The following is a 19,940-nucleotide window of genomic DNA, read 5'->3' on the forward strand; positions in this document are numbered from 1 at the left end:
TTCTTCTCGAACTCTGAACAATGCACTGTTCAATACGAATATGAAATTACGAAAAATATCGCACAACTACCACCCTTTCTATAATCAAAGATTACAGTCTAAAATATAAATCCTATGGTGACAGGGAACATGTCAATGGCTCCCTCGAGCGAACAATTTCAGAGATCAAGGTGGCACTTCTTAAGAGTGCGGTGAAAATGAATGAGAGGAATCATTTGAATCTGACCTTTTGCTGCTGCGGCTGCGTGGGTTCCGTGGCGAGCAACTGCTTCAAGGCCGGATGTCCGTGGCCATTGGGCGTCGACGTGGCACCTGGTGTGCTGGGCGTGCTGGGATTGCTTCCCGGCGTGTTCGGGGTGTGGGGTCCGGTGGTGGGACTGCTGGGACTGACGCTCTCGTTCACCTTGCTACCAGCGTGATGATTCTCCGTGTGTCGCCTCAGACTCCTCGCGTCGCAGTACGACTTGCCGCATCCTTCTGCCTTGCATTCGTATGGCTTCTTGTTTCGATGCGTCAGCATGTGCCCGTTTCTGCAACAGGGACAACAGAGTTCCTGTATCAGATCAAACACGCTCCGAAAGAAGAAGCTCCTTTTGGGTGCGCAAGCTCGCCCTGGACAGGGTGTTACGTGTAATTTTGTATCTTCATTTGCTTTTTATCCTCAATGCAAAAGTAATATCAGTTTCTTTAATGAACTGTCCGTGATCGACAGTGTGGACTAATTATCCTATAATAAACACTCCTTAAAGTTACATTAAATTGTCGGTAGTTTCTTCAATTACACAGCAAGTGTCTTCAAGCTTCCCCTGCCTAGGGATCTCAAGTACCAAGGTACCGTAATCTATCATCGGCCTGGAATAAACGCCCAGGTACCAGATCACCAGATCCCCGTATCATCCTACAAAATTATGTCGGCCCAATGACGTCAGTATCTCCACAGAGGATCCACTCAACTCGAGAAATCCCGTACAAGGACGAAGCACGATCCGTGTCCTATCTTACGAGGCGGATCTAAGCTCGTCCTTGGCGTGACAGCCTTACAGCCGTTTCCTCGGCTAAAGACTTCTCTCCAGCCCATTTGCTCAATATCCGGGTGTAATATCATCGACGGGGATGAAACACATACTTAACTTGCTCGTGGACTCGCCTCGACTAATCTCGCGAACACCTCGGGGAAGGATACCTGACTGCCACTCCTAGAGGAGGCAAAATTGCTGCTGCGAAGTGTGCAACAAGTTGGGCACGTGAATTTTCGAATAACGAAGCTTAATGAGAAGCTTGAAGCAGCTGGTTAATTATAAAATTTCTCTATCGAACGTATTATTAAAAGAGAGAGGTACAATAAACTAAGCATCTCAATTATCCATGGTGTGTGGTACAAGACAAACACAAATAACGCAGGCCCACTGCAAGATACCTAAAAGCAACTCTTTTTTTTCTTTTGCAATTCTGGGATAAAAGTGTTCTCCAATCATGAAGTTCAAAAAGATACAGTAACGTTCAGCGCTTTTATCACTGTCTGAACTCGCAGCCCCACTTCCCAGTAACTTAAAATCCAAGAAGTTTAACTGTCCCATTTCCTGTGATTTATTCGTTACAGCGGAGAATAAAAGTAGGGAGGCGGTCGTAAACATTCATCAAGCGAAGCCGCGTTAACTATTATCACCTGCTACGTGCCATTCCCGCGACATCGCTGAGACTCCCACGAAGGGAGGGGAAAAAAAGGAGAGGCTAGCACGAAAGTCTGCGAAAGTGCAACAAGTTGGCGATGTGGTCTGACCGACGAATAAGGAGGGTACCTTTATTGCCCTTAAGAAGAGCGTCTGATACGTTGGTCCCCCACTCTCCCCCTACCTCCCCGCCGCCATAATTGCATTAATCCGGCAGCGAGTTACACGGTGGAAACGACATCGTTAAGTGCCTGGCTGTCTAGCCGTAACTGTAATCGAGATCGGAGATTTAGCGCGGATAAAACGGCCGCTAAGTGCGACTGTAAATTGTCCGACCGTGTCACCGGCAAAGCTACTTCTCTCGTCTGATTCCCGCCATCGATACCGAAACTTCGCAGGATCTGCTTTCCCCGAGCAAATATTTACCGGGAATAACATGGCCGTGGTGAAGTCGAGGGAGGGAAACATCTTTGGCGAAGATTTCTCTCAGGTGTTTCAGTCTTAATGATGACTGACTGCTTTCGAGAAGTTGTCGTTGTCAAATCTACGGCGTCTGATAAAGAGATCTATCCCCAGATAGAGATGAAGAGGTGCAAGGTTATCATTGATGAATCAATCATGTCCCTCTGAAACGTCTAATTTATATTTCTCTTCATTTACGAAGAGTGAATTGGAATTTATGAGGTGAATGATTTTATGGTGATTGAATGCTAGGTATTGGAAGTATCACAGTGTAAAAAGGTCGATGGTGCTTCAGTGATATAAGTTTTAAATGGGCCAAGTTTTGCAGAAAGGAACTAACCCTCAATAATCTGAAATTGAGTAAATTTAGTTTGAAGATTTTAATTGTTAAAGAAATGTAGCTTTATTTCTATTGGGCATATTTCACTTTTTGTTATTTAATAGCGATTAGTATAATTAATATTATTTTAAATTTTCTGCAGTGTTTGTCTTTTAAGCCTAAAATGGAACTATGGCTTGGTAGTTTTAATAATTGTGTAACGTAAGAGTTGTTCTATTGGTTGATAATGTTTTGCAAATAAAGATCACAAAATTATGGGATCCGTGCTATGTTTAATTAATTTGTTGTTATTTTGAGGGTCCTTAGGTGTCTGCATAACTTTGCCCACATATCAAATCCCTTTGGTCCTTTCCATTATTGCCCAATGTATCTACAGTGAAAAGAAGATGAAGTACGATGTCAGATCTATACAAAAATCCCGAAGAGCACAGTTTCGCGGATTAATCACACCGTTCAAGCACACAGACACCTCGGTTCGCGAAACAGGCACGATAAAACTGCACTCGTGCCCATCGATGAGAACCGTCGCGTTAACGAATTCCACATTCCCAGCGAAACTTGCTACGCCGCTGCAACCCACCGACAACCCTTTCCCTCGTGCCCTGAAACTTTAACGAGGTCTCGAACAGTGTCCACGTTCGTATCCCTCGAAGTGGAAGGGATTCTCTCGTGGTTCACGCTAAGAAGTAGCCCGAGTGCAGCACGGAGGACATCGTTTCCACTAAATTTTCCAGCAGCCCTGCCTCCACCTCTATCGGTCCAAGTTTTATAGTCCGTCGATATACGAACCGAATCCCCTTAAATTCTATCCCGAAGACGACGCTCCGCAGCTGGGCGAGAGCAGGCGAGCAGAGGGGGAGCGGGTTTAATTTGTAAAAGCTAATTTGTTCAACTTTTAACGTACTTCCTTTCTGATCCACCGTGGCCAGACGATCCCTGTGGAACACTGAGACCACTCACCGGAATCGATCGACCCACTTGCGAGTTGCACTTCCGCTGTTAGATGGAAAACAAAAGAGCTGGGAGGGCTTCTTTCCATGGCACGTGGACCAAACGATTCATTTCGCAATTTGCACCGCGTTTTTTCAACGATAACTATCGGCGGAGAGTGGGTTCTCGAAGTTAACAGCTGAGATTCAGAATGTGACTTGCAATTAGTCTATCTCTATTGTGTTTGGGTTTGTACGAGTACTTTGGAAAGTATTGCCGGGCTTTAAGGATTCTTCATGGATTACGAATTCGTAAACAGAATTACATATTGATCAGTTGTACCAGAATTTCGATTTCTTTGCGAGGGAACCAAGGACGTCAACAATGGAAGGTGTTTATACCTTCATGATTTCTTTCATTTCATTCACCCCTTCTCCGCGCCACTCTCTATGTCTCTTTCTCTCCTTAAATCCGCAGCGAAGCGTTTTCAACGCAGCGGGAAGAAGGAAAATGGCACAAACAAAGACTATATTGAAGACGTCGAAGCGAGGAAGGAGAGTCTCGTCGTTGAAAGCGAAACAAAGGGACGGGGTTTTCTCGATTCTTTTTTTTCTCTACAACGGTGACGTATCCTTTAGAACCGCGCAGAAAATACTTGACGACTCGCGAGAAACAGAGCACTAAATATCTCTCCTTGATTTAAACACGCAAGTGAGGGAAAATTTGCGGAGCACTAAGTGCAAACAGAATAATTCCATCACAATTATCAGCCCCACTAATATCAGTTGAATATTTTTAAACCAAGCTGCAGGTGGATTAGAAGCCGATTTCTGTGAGCTACCCCCACTACGAAATGAACTTACACGCTTCGAGCACGCATTACAATAAAACCCCAGAATGATTAAGAACACAATCCAAGTTCAACCTCTACAGACCAGCCCCACTGCTTGCCAAGATTCTTTTCCCCAAGTCAAAGTATCTCGGAGGAGCCTGACAATGAATTCCGCGATAGCGGCGACGCTTCCCCTCGGATTTTCCGCGCCAAAGTACCCGGCGTTCGCCGGTGGCCAGCCGTCAAGGTCCGAGATTAAATTCTCACCAATTATCAACTCTCCATTAATTTCGCCGGGGTTGCAGAGCCGGGCGTTGCAAAGGAGCGTCTACCAGGAGGGTCGTCCGCCACCCCCCAGCCGCCCTATTTTCTTTCATTTCGCGGGGTCGGGAGCGTCCTTAATGCTAGGCGGACGGGAAAGGAAGGAAGGCTAGGAACAAAGGGGGTTATCGACGATATCGAGGTGGGAAAGCAAGCCCTCTTTACAAGCGGAAGACCGAAGAAACGGCGAAGCTCCCCTGCTGGCTGCATCGACAACGACTCTTCCTGAATCCTGCACCCAACCCTTCCTACCACTGTCCTTGCCACCCTCTTCCTCGCCCACTCTTCCTCCCCCTTGTCCCGAAGTTGTCGCAAATCCCTTTTGGACCAGGAGACGCGACTGTCCTCTGCACACCTCTTCCATCCTCTCTTTCTGTTTATGTGTATATATATATATATATATATATATATATATATATAGAGAGAGAGAGAGAGAGAGAGAGAGAGAGAAAGATATATATATATATATATATATATAGTCACGAAGAAGAGCCCTCGAGGAGAATACCTCTCGAGGTATAAGCGCTTCCTTTCGTCCTCCCTTATTTCGAGGAGCAGCGCCGCCGTTCGAACCCCGGGAAAAGGACTACGTGGATTTACTTCGATAACAGAGATACGCCGAGGAACTTACAATGGCGAGGCCCGCTTGCTCGCTCGGCAACCGTGCGGGAAAGGGGTGCTGATCGACGGGGGTGGGATGAAGCGGTCGGGTCGCCGGACAGAGGAGCCTTCTCCACCTTCTACCTAGGAGAATCGGAGCGGGATGTTGCGCTCCGGGCGTCTTTTTTCAGATTTCAATTAAGCGCCGAGCCCCATTCAACGGCCACCAGCAACGTCTTTCTTCGGGGAGGGGGACGCTGCCGTTGCGACTCTGGCGTTCGGGGCTCGGTATTAATTTGCTCGACGTAGATCTATAATAGTTAGCGACGTTGTAACTGTTCGCAGAGTGGCTCGACGGTTCGCGTGAGGGTTCCGATCGAGCGTCTTCGATATTGGGGGTGATAGGATTTTTTCAGCTTCTTCTTTGTGGATAAGAGTAGGTTATACAGATGTATCGTTTCGAGAGATATCCTTTTGGTCAGTGAAACGACTCTGTAGGATTTTGCTGTTTGGCATTTAGAAAGATTGGGATGTTCCGTGGTTTATGTGCCTCCACGTTGGAGAAACTTAATTCGTAATATTATTAATGCTGTGCTCGAAGGAAAGACTTGAAATGTCGTTTAAGTTCCATAGTATTAGCTCGCGACACTGTTGATTTCGCGCTCTATGTGGCAGGAATTATTGTGAACAGCTGGTAGGCATTTGAAGCCTTGTTTCCCCGCGAAAACAAAGTTTACCGTGAAGCACCCCACTGTAAATTCTTCCCATTAAAGAGCAATAACACGGCCGCGGAATAACCCAGACAATGAAAAATGTGCAAGGGAAGAATAATTGCGGTGACGCAGCTTACTGCCATGGAAGGGAGCCCGTTTCGACGTTGACTTTCTATAGGGTTCTTTTGTCTACGTAATTACTCCTGCGCCCAGACAACGAATTCTGTGCAAATTCTATGTGGCATCCGCGAAATAAGAGGCTTTCCAGGGATAACAGGAAACAGGTTAAGTACCCCCGCTACTTCTTTTCCTTTTCCCTGTCCGTTTTTCCGTTGCCTAAAGCCGAACCGGAGGAGCTCGTCCCGAATGTCTTCTTCTTTTTTTTTTGTATAACAAGAGCACGAGAAATTCGCGGAGCGCCGTGTCACTCGCCGAGAATGGGAACGAAATAAAAAAGAGGAGAAGAAAACCGGAGGGTTGTGACCCGCGTTAAAGATACAAAAGTTACCCTCCCGTTACAAAAAAATGCTAGAACAAAAATCCATCCAATTTACGTCTCTCTTTGTAAAATATGAGCGAGCGAATGAAACTTGCCGCAACAGCGGTAGTTCCAGAACACGAAGCTGGGAATCGAGTGGGAAAGAAGGAGCATTCTCGTCACTCCTCGTGAAAAATCGCTAACTGCTACGCGAACATGTTACGAGACCGAGAAGCTTCTTTCTACAGTCATCATATAATGGCTGATGGATAACGATGAGCTGATTCGATCTCAGAAAATACCGACGGAAGGTGCAACTCGACCCTTATTACTTCGCGCAAACAGAATTAAATTACGCTCGATCATGGAGGCGTTACTTTTATTTCCCGATCAACCGTCAAACTTCCGCCCGGATCGATGGCAAGCCATAATCACGTTCGCCCGAAGATACCTATCGTTACGCTTGCCCTCGTTCCCGGTCATTTCAGATCGACGAAGACATTTCGAGCACTGTTTCGACGGCGAAGAAGCAGAAATGGATTAATCTTGTTGCGGCGAAAAAGGAGCTTCTCTAAGCTTCTCCATCCCTTTGAAAAATAGGTGCATCGACACAAGAGTGATGTATCTTTAGAAAGAATCTAAAAAATTCGGAGAATATATATAGAGAGAAACGTGTAGTTGTTATTCGTGAGTTAAGACTGACAGCTGTATATTCAATTAAATTGTAATTCATTCGCTGGGCGTCTAACAAAAAGGAAAACTCGAAAGCACATAATTTGGAAGAAAAGAATGAAACACTTATAATTCTAGGATATCTAATTGGACTTATTGAGGTTCTAATGAAATTTTACATGAAACTAACCTTTGAAAGTGGAAGGAGCTAGCAGGGGTTTGTATATGTAATAGAGTAGCTTCGCAGTTGTTCGTAGTAAATGCAAATTACTAAAAGCGAAACGCACGAAAACGGTGGAGCCGGCTCTTGTTCCTCGATTAATTAGCAGATTCTTTTCCCTTTCGCGCAAAAGAGCCTTTCAGCCTTCTGCCGCTCGAAGGAAATTCTTTGCTAAATGCTTGAAACGTAAAAGAGTTCAAAGGACTATTCCGGTAACGACAGCTATTACATTCGTTACATAAAATATTCTGTAAAAAAGGCGAGTGAAAGGTCGCTGCATACTACGTTAAATGATGTAATCTTTTTTACCTCGAAAGCACTGAACTCACGAGAATTTTTCACTTCTGCGAGCACGATTTCAGCTTTGTGCAGAATTAACAGTAGCAAGTTCCGCGTGTAATAGACCGAAATGAATAGGCAAGGAAATGCCTGTATTGATAAAGAAGGATTCGTTCTGTTGGCTTACTGAAACTCATGAATGAGAAATTTGTTAACAAGAGAAATCCCTAAATATAAAATCTTCCCATAGTTCATATGGGGCGAAGTAGAAACTCCAACAAACTCGAATGATATAAACAGAATTTCTGAAAATAGGAGGAACATTTCTGTCGGGATAGACAGTAATCGTTCTTATTCATAAATATTCCAATAAAGTGAAAAACAGAACGCGCAGAAAGGAGCGGAATAATAACCAGTCAGTCTATTTGCAAAGTCACTGTTAAATTTAACCGTAAGTTTATTAGTGAAAATGGAATTTGAAACGCTATCGCGAGATTCACTTTCCGCTGTTTTTAAGCTGAAATTGCGCTCGGGTCGCGAGGCTGTCCGCCAAGTTTAAAAGGATTCCAGGCGGGAGGAAAACACAATTCTTTACGACTTCGGCCCGCAGTACGTACCAGAGTTAGGTACTTAAGACCCGGGTCCTCTTCGAGGTATCCGAGGTTAAAAGGATTTCAATAAAAACAGGAAACAGACCAAGGACTTTTTCGCTGATCGGATAAACTCGTCCGCATGCATCGTTTACTTGAATCCCGGCATATGCTTTCTCGAAAACGAGTTTCCAAGTAACCGACCAAGAAATTTTATGGACAGCAGCCAAACGGAACGCTCGATCAGGCAGAAGAGCCATATTTCTAAGTGCGCCATTCTTTAAATCCAACTAAGAGGCCCTGGGTCCATGTAATGACTGAAAATAATTGAATGGACTGCGTGAAGTTTGAAGGAGCTCCAACGGCCCCTAAGGTCCTTTCAATCAGGGATAAATCTGACGACCTCGTTACATAATTTCCTTCAACCTGTACAAAGTTCATGAGATTTAAAAAAAGAGTACGCCAGGAGTCAGTGGAGTGACACTGACGTACAGAAAATGAAGTAAAATAGAATGGAGGTGGCGCTGATATTCGCGTAGGAGTAGAACGAACAGATTTTCTGACGTAATACATTTCTTAATTTAGTTTCATGATTTTGCTGTATGACGTTTCTGTAATATTTGCAGAACTCATTCTGAGCATCGTATAAACTTTCAAGCCGTTACTCTTAGTAATCAAATGGAGCAATAATTAATCCTTTCAACTCTAAAGTAACTAATCTGGATAATTGCAGACATTTTTGAATTATCAGAAACTCGCGAGAGGAATAGTATTTAAGAGAATTCTATGCTAATGTGAGTTTATCACGCTTCAGTGTTTTTAACTGAACGAAGAAACACCTCTTTTCTGTTTAAGAAAAGGATAAAGGTAATGCCAAGGATAAGCGATTCCCTACTAAATTTTCGTTCGAGGATGTGACAGTAATAAGTTCGAGGTGCCTTTCGTCGATCGAGCGAAGACTGACGACAGAAAGGAAATCGAAAAGGAACAATTGCTGGGACGTTGAATTTGAAAAGAAGGACGACTTGGGAGAGGGGGGGCCAGAGATGAAACGAAAGTAATTCGTCGAGCTGTTCGTCAGCTCGCATTGAACGTAGTGTCGGCGGACCCCATCGAATGAAATACGTACATAAAACGAAGTCGACGTCGGTGGAAAGGTCGAGGGAAAGAAAAATACTGTCCGCCCGAGCCAGTATCCACAGAGTGTAGTAGCGAAGGGGGTGAGGCACGAAAGAGGATTGCAGCCGATTCTCGATACGAACACAATGACAAATTTTCGAAGTTCGGGATCAGGAAGGCTTCCGTTCGACCGAGCCGTAAGGAATAGCAGCAATTATCGTGGGCATCGATAAGCGCTTCGTTAAGTTATTACACACCCAAGGGAAAGTGATTCGCGTTGTAATCGAAAGAATAAGTGATTCCTTGTGGAAAGATAAGTGGAAGGTGAGGAATAATACTGGTTCATACGAGAGATCTATTTGCTATTCCGTTAGCTCAGAATAATTAGAAATTGAAGTTTCCTAGCAGGTATTCAAGATTCTAATTTTTTTATCCACTCAGCTATTTCTAGTTGAAGACACAAGAAAAGTGTGAAAAAGTATAGGGGTAAAAGAGTGGTAATTTTTAATTCGATCCTGAAAGAAATTTCTTCACCCTGTTCGTCGTGGAAATGAAATTCTAAATCAGGTTCTTTGCACTATTCTACAGAACGTATAATGACTGACATTTCACGAGTTCAGAGTGTCAGGAATTGGATATAGGTGTACATAAATGTTGATGCGAAGCACTGTAAGCAATAGAAATGATAGAAAATTACGAAATCACTATTGCCTCGAAATATCACAACTACTGGGAGCGAAATACACTATTACTGAAAATGTAACCAAGTAATACATGTAGTGGTTATTAGATACTAAATCATTAATGTTCAAATCCCGAGATGTAGATCACTGTACTTCATTTGCACTTTTCCCCCACTAGCCAGTTAAGTGTTTACCTACAGTTCTGATACACTGAATAATCTCATTCGTTATGCTCTATAATCGCATTAGAATTCCTCTTGAAGCTCAATCATTGAATCTCCAGCACCAATCAAACGCCGATCATCAGTTTCTAGTCTCCATTTTACGAGATACTGAAATCACCACAATACCGCGCGTTCGCGTTTCAATAATACTTTTCTCTCCGCCCCCGTGAAGAAATATACATTATACCTTCACCGATCCAACAAGGCGTAGGAAACTAGAAACACCCTTCGTAAAATTCTCGTAAAGAGTTTCCTTAAATTCCCATTGATATTCCGACGTGTATTATCGTTTTCGTTCACCACGTATCAATTTCCCACGATTCTTCGGTAATATAATTCGAAACAAGTGAAAATCGCTGATAAATATCAACTTTCATTCTTTTTCATTAAACCACGACGCAGAGAGATTTAAAAATTGCAAGAATGCATCAACAGTCTAACAGTTCCTTTCAGAGAAGAAAGGGCTGTTTTTCTACTCGAATAATATTCTAAATTTGTATTGCAGATGTATAAAAAGCTGACTTTCCGAGCGCACTTTAGAATCCCTCCTCGATCCGCCAATACACCCCACAGCAATATCGAATTAAGAATAATAAAATGTCGAGGAATAACCACTAGCGCGCGAGATCAATGTGTTCTTGACAAAGCATTCATCGAGTCAGGGGTAATACCACGAGATGGAATCGAACGTGACGCCCAAAGGCGTGAGAGCGTCGCAGAGAAGGAAGCTACTGTCCGCTCGAAATGTAGTTGAGCCACGCGGCGAATCTCAAATAAGGGTAGGGAAGCGTCGAAGAATCGGAGGGAGGATTTGTAGATCCTCCTTGGAAGGAAATACAAGTCTGACCTCACGGCCGGCCAACAAGTCTGGCCAAGGCTACCGAGGCTCGAAGAAGCAACCCCATTGCTGCCACTATTGATTCCCTCTTATTCCTCTCCTCGTTCACGAGAAGAATTGAATTTTCGATTTTCGCAGGTCCGCCTCGCGATTCTATTCAGCCGCCCTTCCCTCTTCGCTCTCTCATTTTCACCAGTCAACCCTGCAGCTTACACTATCCGCGCTTATAATTCCGACATCCCGAATTGTCCGACGTTCACGTTTCTCTCCCCTCGAAATATATTGTTCAGATAGAAACTAAATCCATGAAACACGCACCCGTTTCATTCGTTCGAAATCGCAGTACTGAGGGCTGAAGCAGCCCCGTCGAAAAGATTGAAAATTGCAGACTTTCGAGGAGAAAGCGCCCGCGGTCGGGGGGTTTTAATAATAGAAAACGTGGAGCTTTTAGCGAACACTGGGGAAACAGAAGAAGCTTCTCGCTCTAGGCGGCAGCAGTCGCAAGAGGAAACGCGAAACAACGACGGGTTTTGGCTAATCGACGCGGAAAATGGGGGGAGGGGTGCGAGAATCGCTATAACACGTATCTGCTATATGCTGGTGTACTCACAAGTGGTCCTGCCGCTTGAACGCCTTGCCGCACATCGTGCACACGTATTTCCTCTCGTCGCTGTGCGTCAGCTTGTGCTTCGTGAGCGCCGATGCGTTGTTGAACACCTTCCCGCAGACCTGCGACAGAAACGGTGCACCGTGTCAGCGCGTCTTTGCAACGATCTGCCTCGTGACAGTCGGCTTGATTGCGTATTCAGCCTCCCCGCGTACCGAGGGAAGGGGGGGAGAGTGTGGGAGGCGAGAGGAGTGTGGAAAGACGTTTTCACGGAGCTTCGCGAATTCTGTTATTTATTAATTGTATGCTCTTTGGGAACACAGTTGACGTAGTATTTGGTAGGCAGTAGTGAAGTCGGTATCAGATATATTGGCCGGTGAGTTTCGTGAGGGGTATTCTCCCACCAGATCGTTTGCCTGCCTGCCTCGGTGATCCTTTTCTCAACGTTTTTTGACTCGCTCCCGTTCCACCTCGCTCTCGCCTTCGCAGAACAAGAATAGGCCAGAAGTAGCGGGGATGGTGCCAAGCTTCTGACACGTAGGCCACACCGAGTTCTTAGCGTAGAAATACGTTCATCAGAATAGGTGTGCGTTAGGTCCGCAAAAATTCAGGAGTTTTATTGGTGAGAACTTTGATTCTTTCTCGATAGCTTCATCTCGTATTGGTCTACGTACAGCTTCAACAGCCAAACGGCTAGGTTCAGGTGGAGCCGAGCAGCGTTCCCGTTACCCCACCATATACATATACCCTGCGAAGGCCACGCACACCAACTGGCAAATCCACGATCGTCAGATGGTGGTGGCTGATTTTCCTCGATCGCTGTTCCCGGAAACGAATTCACCGGCCAATATATCTGATACCGACTTTAAGATAGTGTATGCATCGCGGCATCAACACGTTGGCTCTACTGACTTGCTACCTATTCTATATGAAATTGTTGTCTTACAATAGTGATGAGAAGAAGCAGCTGTAATATTTAGGATTCTTGATTTCAGCCAATGTTCATTAAATTCACGATTCTGTGCATTAGGTTGTATATGGAATATTATGGAATATGTTAATTGCAAAATGTAAAACAAACATCCGTATTATGAGGCATGTAGGGTAAAGGGTAAAATTTCGTCCCCCATTTGCATTTGACCCTGTAGAGGGTGTATAAAATGTTAGAATGACCTGGCACTTGGCATGAATTTTCTTTGAACGTTTCTCTATGTATTCACGAATCGCAAAATGTAATTATGTTATGTCAATACGAGATAATAAACCAAATGAGAGAACGTGCAAAATGTGAGATCTGAAAAAAGTGTTTCTAATTTCGTCCCCCAAGAAAATGTTTGTAAAACTGGAAATAAATTGAAAAATTAATTTTTTTATTGATTCTAGTGACCTTACAGTTTATGTGTGCAAGCAATCAAAACAACCACAAAACATTCAACATTTCTACTAAAATTGCTTGAAAACAAATAAAAGATAATTCACTCCTGTAACTGTCCATGTTTCAGCCCTTTTTATTTCAAATAACAAATTTTTAGAAAATCGATCTCAATTTCCTTTAGAGTTCCGCGGACGAAATTAGGACACCTCCCGGGGACGAAATTTGGAATTCGCCCAGTTTCAATATGGTGATCGCTCTAACAGAACACGCGAATGATGGCCATCAAAGTTATTGCGTATGAGAAAGTACAAGATATGCCCGAAAAAGTGCTACAACTTTGAATTCGAAATAATATTCACTTCTACGAAAACAAAAAACTCGCCGTGCTCGAAAATCTTCTCCTTCGCAAAGCACACAAACACGTAACCTGTTACTTGCAAGTCTGTCAGAATACTGACGTATACTAATGCAAAATTTACAACCAGATGACACTGAAAATGCAACCATAGGAATCGAAAAATGCAGGGGGGCGAAATTAGGCGCGGGGACGAATTCAGGGCCTTTTATCCTATCACATTGCATGTACTGATAATAATCAGTACCTATTGAAGTGAAATATGTGAAGGTGTATGAAGAGAAGAACATATAAATATTAATACTTAAAATGCTACTCGAAGTTGAATGACTTGACGTGTACTCTGTACACTATAAGTGGCTGACCAAAACAATATTATTCTACTTGTAGTGGCATGAGAGTATGATTTACGCCAGGTCTGAAGCTTAATTGGTTTTCAAGTACATAGTCAGTGAAGTAATTGTCTGTCAAATTATTCTTCGATAATGTAATTTATAACGAGACAGGGCGACACAGCTAGATATACTTAATAATTATTTCCTTACAGTTTGAGTGCATTACACTTCAAACTCTGCCAAATTTTGCTATCCATTTACATTATTTTATAATTTCATTACTGCGTTGAAAATACGAATTTGAGAGGAACACACTTTAATCCATTATATCATCTATTTACTTTACTCTAACACAAGCTTGAATCAATTTTGTACGATTCTCAGTACCACATATTTAACAAGTTAATTAAAATCCCGCTTAATATTATTAAAATAATTCATACTCAAAGATTAAGTTGTCTACGCTACCGTTAAGGGAAGAACCATGTATCTAATATTATTCGTTTAAATCTGAAAATTTGGAATACTGTAATTTTATAGTATCTCATGTACAAAGAAACGAAATGATTTAACTTAGATCATTGAAGTTTATGATTTCACTAAACCTTCTAATTTGACTGTTAGCATTACGTACCACACCATTTTCAGAAATACCTAACATTTGACACATGCTCCTGTCACGTGCGAATACGCTTGACGTAGACAGCACTGCTACGTGCGTATATACACATTACACAGCACCTAATTTCGACTAATGACTATATTCCAAAAGTAAACTCGAATTTCTGCAGCTATTAGCACTAGAAATAAATGTGCAAAACCACGTATCCCACTGCATCCCTTATTTCCCTAAAAATATTCCTTTGGAATCCGTAAAATATTACTTAATTTTTCTCCAGAATACCGAGTACTTAATACACATTCCACAACAAACTTTCCACTACAAGATGTTACGAAAAACCTGACAATATCTACACACACGAGTTACATACACAAGTCCATTCCAGCTCGGTTTTGTAATTCTACAATCTTTGAAAATTCGTACGAAACGTACTATTATCCCGACACGATATCACTTTATAAGACAAGATACATACAAAACGTATGCATGGCCAGTGAACAGAATTATTTTGGCTAACTTACATTGCCTCATATACAATGGGCGAGCGAGCGCGAACCTCCTCGCGGAGTGTGTTGTCACTGATCGCGATAACAACAGACTGTCAGTGGGTTGAGGTTACGCAGCGTGATAATATGGGTAGGGGTAGGCTAGTTGTTATCGGTCGAATTCCTGACATGGGTGAGCCCGACTGCTGATTCGTGGAAAAGTTGCGTAGGAAGCGCCAGTCGTTTAGCAGGGAATAAGAAAGGGATAATGGTAAATCCAGGAACCGAACGCAAGTAGAATCCTCCCACATTCTAAGTTATTTATTTTTGCTACAGACAAGTTACCTTTTAGCCACGTTTAAAACCGAATTTGAACTAAAAGGCGCCGCAAAAGTCATCGTTCGATTTTCTTAGTCTATAACTTTGGTTTTAAATGAAACAACGTGGCAATTTTTGTGGCACAATTTATTGAGACCTATATATTTTATGGCATCAAGTTCCAGATATAATATCCAACATCACCACCATTCGAATTGATGCAAATTTGGATTTTATTTACTGCATTTTCCATGGTATTTTGAAGAATTTGTGGGGTTAGACTTTCGATTTTGTGTCGAATATTGTCCTTTAATTGTTGTAAACTCTGTAGGTTATTCACGTAAAGCAATGCCCTAAATTTCAAACAGCTCCAAAGAAAGAAGTCTTTAAACATTCGTTTGTCGTTTTACAACCGCTATATTTATAATTTTGATTTTTTTTTATTTTTTAATAGGTTCAGGACAGAATGAGGGTCAGGGCAAAGTATCAATTTCAGAGGATATTTCACAATTCAATTTTTTACGGCTAGAATTACTGCAAAATTACAGCGGCTCCAGACAAAACATCTACATATCAGGCAACTGTAGCGCTGTCATACATATACATATTATTCAAATAATTTTTTTTTACTGTTTATAGTATTAACAAACATTACCCCAAAGTACTAGTCACAATTTGTATTCATCTCCTTGTAATTAATTCGCAAAAAATACTTGATCCTCGAGCGAACTGACTGCCTAGTCTCCTGAAATGAACAATATACTCTCGTCTCCTTCAATCCTCACAAATTCTTATATCCCACCTGAATCGTAGAAACCACTCGGTACATATAAAAATAGAAGCAATTCCCAAAACACAAGAGAAAAGAAGAATTTAATCAATCCTGGAGCACTTTGCACTTTCTAATATCCACCCCAGTATCGGACGCGCTAGATTTAACTTCGAGCCCTTCTATCACCCACTCGCACTCCAACTTATCCATTCACCAATCGATCACAGATACTCCTCCCAATCCCGCGCGTATTAAACAGGACTATGGAATAGGAAGAAATACAGCGCACTGATGTCGACATTAATAATTCCTCTAATCCTGCCGAATCACGAGTTCTTCCATTTTCACAAGATTTAACGGTGCAGATGCGCGTGAATTTAAAAATTGGCGTGCCTGGGGGGCATACTTGCAGCGCAAAGGGTTAAAACCAGCCAGGCTGCACGCGTTCATCTCGACTAACGAGATTACGGTGCACGATCGAGGACAAACGCCAAGTGTAACGGCTTCCAATCGAGCCGCGCGATTTCGATGCACGATAATCGCCGCGCGTTCCGTGCAAATGTTCGCAATTCTCCGCGGCCTGGCACACGTTCCAAACGGTTCATTACGGGCTCGCGGAACGGAACGCGGGGCTGGACACAGTTTTCAATTACCGTGCACCGGCATCGTAAAGCCGGCTGTGTACGCGGCTTTACGACTGGACATTAGAACGTCGATAAAGATACCATTGCGCCGCGGTGAACGCACGGTTACCATCCATCACGGCAGTCTGCTTGAAAATCCGTGTTAGTGCGACGTTTCCTCGCGGGAAGCAAAACGACCGCGTGTATGAAACTCGTCTGCTGGTAACAGGACACTAGACACATCGGTTTTAATAACGTTTACGAAACTTTTTTCCAAATCCACACGAGGGATAATTGATGAATGCTTGCGGGCAGATAGTGGTAGGCGAAAGCGTCTGAATAGTTGAATTCTAGCTCCCTTTCGCGAAAGAGACCTGCAGGTGGATATGCAAGTTTTGACGAAGCATTTCTCCTCCGACTGACAATCGAAAAATAAGAAATAGGTACGTGCTTTTTTATTCCCGCCCGTTTGCCCGTTTGGGGGGTGAAAGCACCCCTCAATGTTCACAAGGAGAGGTACAAACGTGAGTGACATAATCCATACTGCGAGTAGTTATGTCACAAAAGAAATTTATATCAAGTTCCATTCAACTGCATTTATAGGAATATTTGCAAGCCGAAATGTACTCCCACAGTGTGCCTTGACTTCTATGAAACGGTGCGGATGAAACAATATAAAACGACGCCGAATGTGATTTAATTAACTTGTACTCTAATATCTAGTACCCTGCTCCCCTGGTTTCACGTAGCTTAAATTCCACACCACCTAAACTCCAATCTCAGTGTTCCCTATCCAAAGCACACCTAAAGGCGCCGCACAATCCATAAATTCACCCCGCGGTGCGAAAAGCCTTCCGTGAAACGTATCCACGAACAGAAATCCGTGGAAGTCCCCGCAGCCGCAGGAAGCACACCGACAGGACCAGTCGCAATAAAAAGATTCATAACAAACTTCGTGCGCGTATATCAGCGGGGGGTATCGAGATCCCAGGATGGTCGGTAGACGTTCGTCCGCGGAAAACCGGTAAATTTCACGGCTGAGGTAGCAGCGATCGCTGAGTCGACGGTTTATCCTTTCTTCCTTCTCCATTAGGGAAACGGAAGTTCCCCGAGGAAAGACGCAGAACGGGGATGGCAGGTGGAGAAGAAAGTTCTGGTTCCGTTCGGGGCGAGTGAAATTTCCGCGGACGAGCTGGCACGACTTATTCGCGTCGTCGGAGTCAGCCATCGCGGGCGGAGGGGCTCGCATATCGGGCGCGGAACGGATCGGGAATAACAGTGGGAACGAAAAGTGGAAAGAACTTTCCTCTCTGCACCCGATAATGGAGCACTCGCGATGCCTCGTGTCGGGACCGCAGCTGCATTGGAAATTAATTTCGACTTAACGACGCGTCCGCGCCATTCAGCCGCGAGTCTCTCGCCCCACGGCGATGCGACGGGGATCCCCCGCGTGTCACGTAAACCCTGAAAAAGGGTTACCTCTTCTTACCGTCACGCGCTAATTGAATACTCTGTAATTGCCTGAGGGGGCGGGGGGCGAGGACGGACGTGGAACGATTCCCGATTGAGGATGTGCAAACGGCACGGATTCTTCTGCAATATCGCGATTTTTCAACCGTGCAAGATTAAAACGCCACTCTTGCGTTGGATTTAATTGGATCTCTTGCACACTTTCGTATATATCCAATCCATTCCACTATTCCGCCTACATACGTTATGCCGCGTTTACTCCGCACACCTGTTCGATTTGCAACTGCTATAGTACTCCGTGTTCCTCGTTAAAACTCTTCTAAAAATGCTGCAACAATTCGACGCAGCACGAAGGCACGATACACGGGAGATTGGTTCCTTGGGGAACCACTTCACTGCAGAAGCTCAGATGATAGTTTCACCGTGTGTCAAACTTACATTCAGCGCTTGAATTATGATACTGATATTATACGTTTGAGGAAATCGCAAGGGTCGCTACAGGAGAAATCCTTGCAGTTAGTCAAAAATCTTAAGTACCCAGGCGAGTCTAGTTTGTTCAGAAACTCCCAGCGCGGTTCCTCGCCGAATCTGATCCATGGAATTTCGCGCGATATTCAGCCAGGGCAAATTCAACGCCAATTCGGGCTATTCTTGCCCACTCCTCGGACTTTCGAATGGAACAACGTCCATGCACGCTGGAGCCCTCAGCGTCTGGCTTCCTGAAATAGTTCCTGAAACAGTACACGCCCCCGGAGCGAGTAATAAACCCAATTCCACATACTTAACAGGCATACCATCTCCGACACCCCCTCGACCGTGTCTTCGGCGTGGCTGTTGTTAACACGCGAAATGCCATAGCAACGTCTCGGGCGTAATTAGAAATTTCGTCGAGGAGAGAGAGGGAGAGAGAGAGAGAGAGTGGTTTCTTCTGCCTCCGTCTTTGTGCAACGAGCTGCGCTTCGATTTCAAAGAATTCTGCGGGGCTCAAATTGGAGCAGAGAATTTCAGCGATGTGATCTGGCTTCTAGTTTCTTTGTCGTTCGTGCGGATTCGAGTGGGGAGAAAAATATCGAATCAAGGCTTAGAGTTTCTCCGGGTAATATTGTACTTGCAAGTACATTAAAGTAATTTTTTATTTAGGCGCAAACGTTTAACGGCGAAGCACGAATATTCAAGGCGACAGCTCTGTGGAAATTAACGATTAGGAGGGAAAGGGTATCCAGTAATCTCACGGAATTTGTACAGAATTGTACATGATGCGTTATTAGGGTCACTATTAATTTAAATAACCCGCCCTCGGGGGCATAAAAATGCAGCCTCTTATAAAGAAAACAGAATTCGTCGTTGAAGATAAAACTGAAGTACGTCTCGTTATGGAAGACGCATAACACACGCTATCTCACACTTCTCCCCCAGCCTCTTTCTCCCGCGGCACTGGAATCTGGGTTAATCGAAAGAAAAGTTAACCACGATCCGCGCTATCGGACTTTTAATCTTAATTAAAGCGCCCGCTTGTCAGATCTTTTGTATCGTAATTAAAAAGGCAAACTCTGACGGATGCCTTTCCTCGAATGAAACTTCCCGCGCTGAGGTCAGTGCACTATCAGGGACGACCTAATTATTAATAAAGCAAATCCTCTTACAAGCTTCTACATTACGACAAAGTACGACAAAGCATCCTCGGTTACTTCAGTAGAAAAACATTAATTACATCCATAACGTGTGAAGAAACAAGGTGACAGCGACCTAGGTACCAATATTCCTTCCATCCACTCGGCGATTCACACTCCATTCAGTGGCTGCGAATTTGCCAAAGTATCCGAAGCGCGACGAAGTATCCAAACTCCCACCTTCGACCGTCGAACGTCAAGGGACTCGGGGGCAGTTCGGTGGATCTAGCGGGAAGGCGGAACAGAGGGTGAGAAGGGGCAGAAAATCGTACTTCTGGCTTCTAAGCAGAAAATCTAATTTGCGTAGCTTAACTCCTAAGGAGCTCCAGATGCACGG

The 19,940-nt window shown here is 43.8% G+C and overlaps 1 protein-coding gene across 11 annotated transcripts in view; it reads right to left on the reverse strand.

Moving 5' to 3' along the window:
• LOC143368432 (uncharacterized) overlaps positions 1-19,940 on the reverse strand; it is a 539,066-nt gene that overhangs the window by 115,466 nt on the left and 403,660 nt on the right. For all 11 annotated transcript variants that reach the window (XR_013085235.1, XM_076811154.1, XM_076811153.1 and 8 more), the window contains 2 exons: positions 11,582-11,700; positions 227-530 (listed from right to left, as the gene is read on the reverse strand). Coding sequence is in view for 10 of the 11 variants with exons in the window: in XM_076811154.1 (XP_076667269.1) it covers positions 227-530; positions 11,582-11,700 (423 nt within the window). In the remaining variant the exon portion in view is untranslated. The remainder of the gene's footprint in view (positions 1-226; positions 531-11,581; positions 11,701-19,940) is intronic.

This window comes from Andrena cerasifolii, chromosome 4 (assembly GCF_050908995.1).
Source record: "Andrena cerasifolii isolate SP2316 chromosome 4, iyAndCera1_principal, whole genome shotgun sequence".
NCBI classification, from domain to species: Eukaryota; Metazoa; Arthropoda; class Insecta; order Hymenoptera; family Andrenidae; genus Andrena; species Andrena cerasifolii.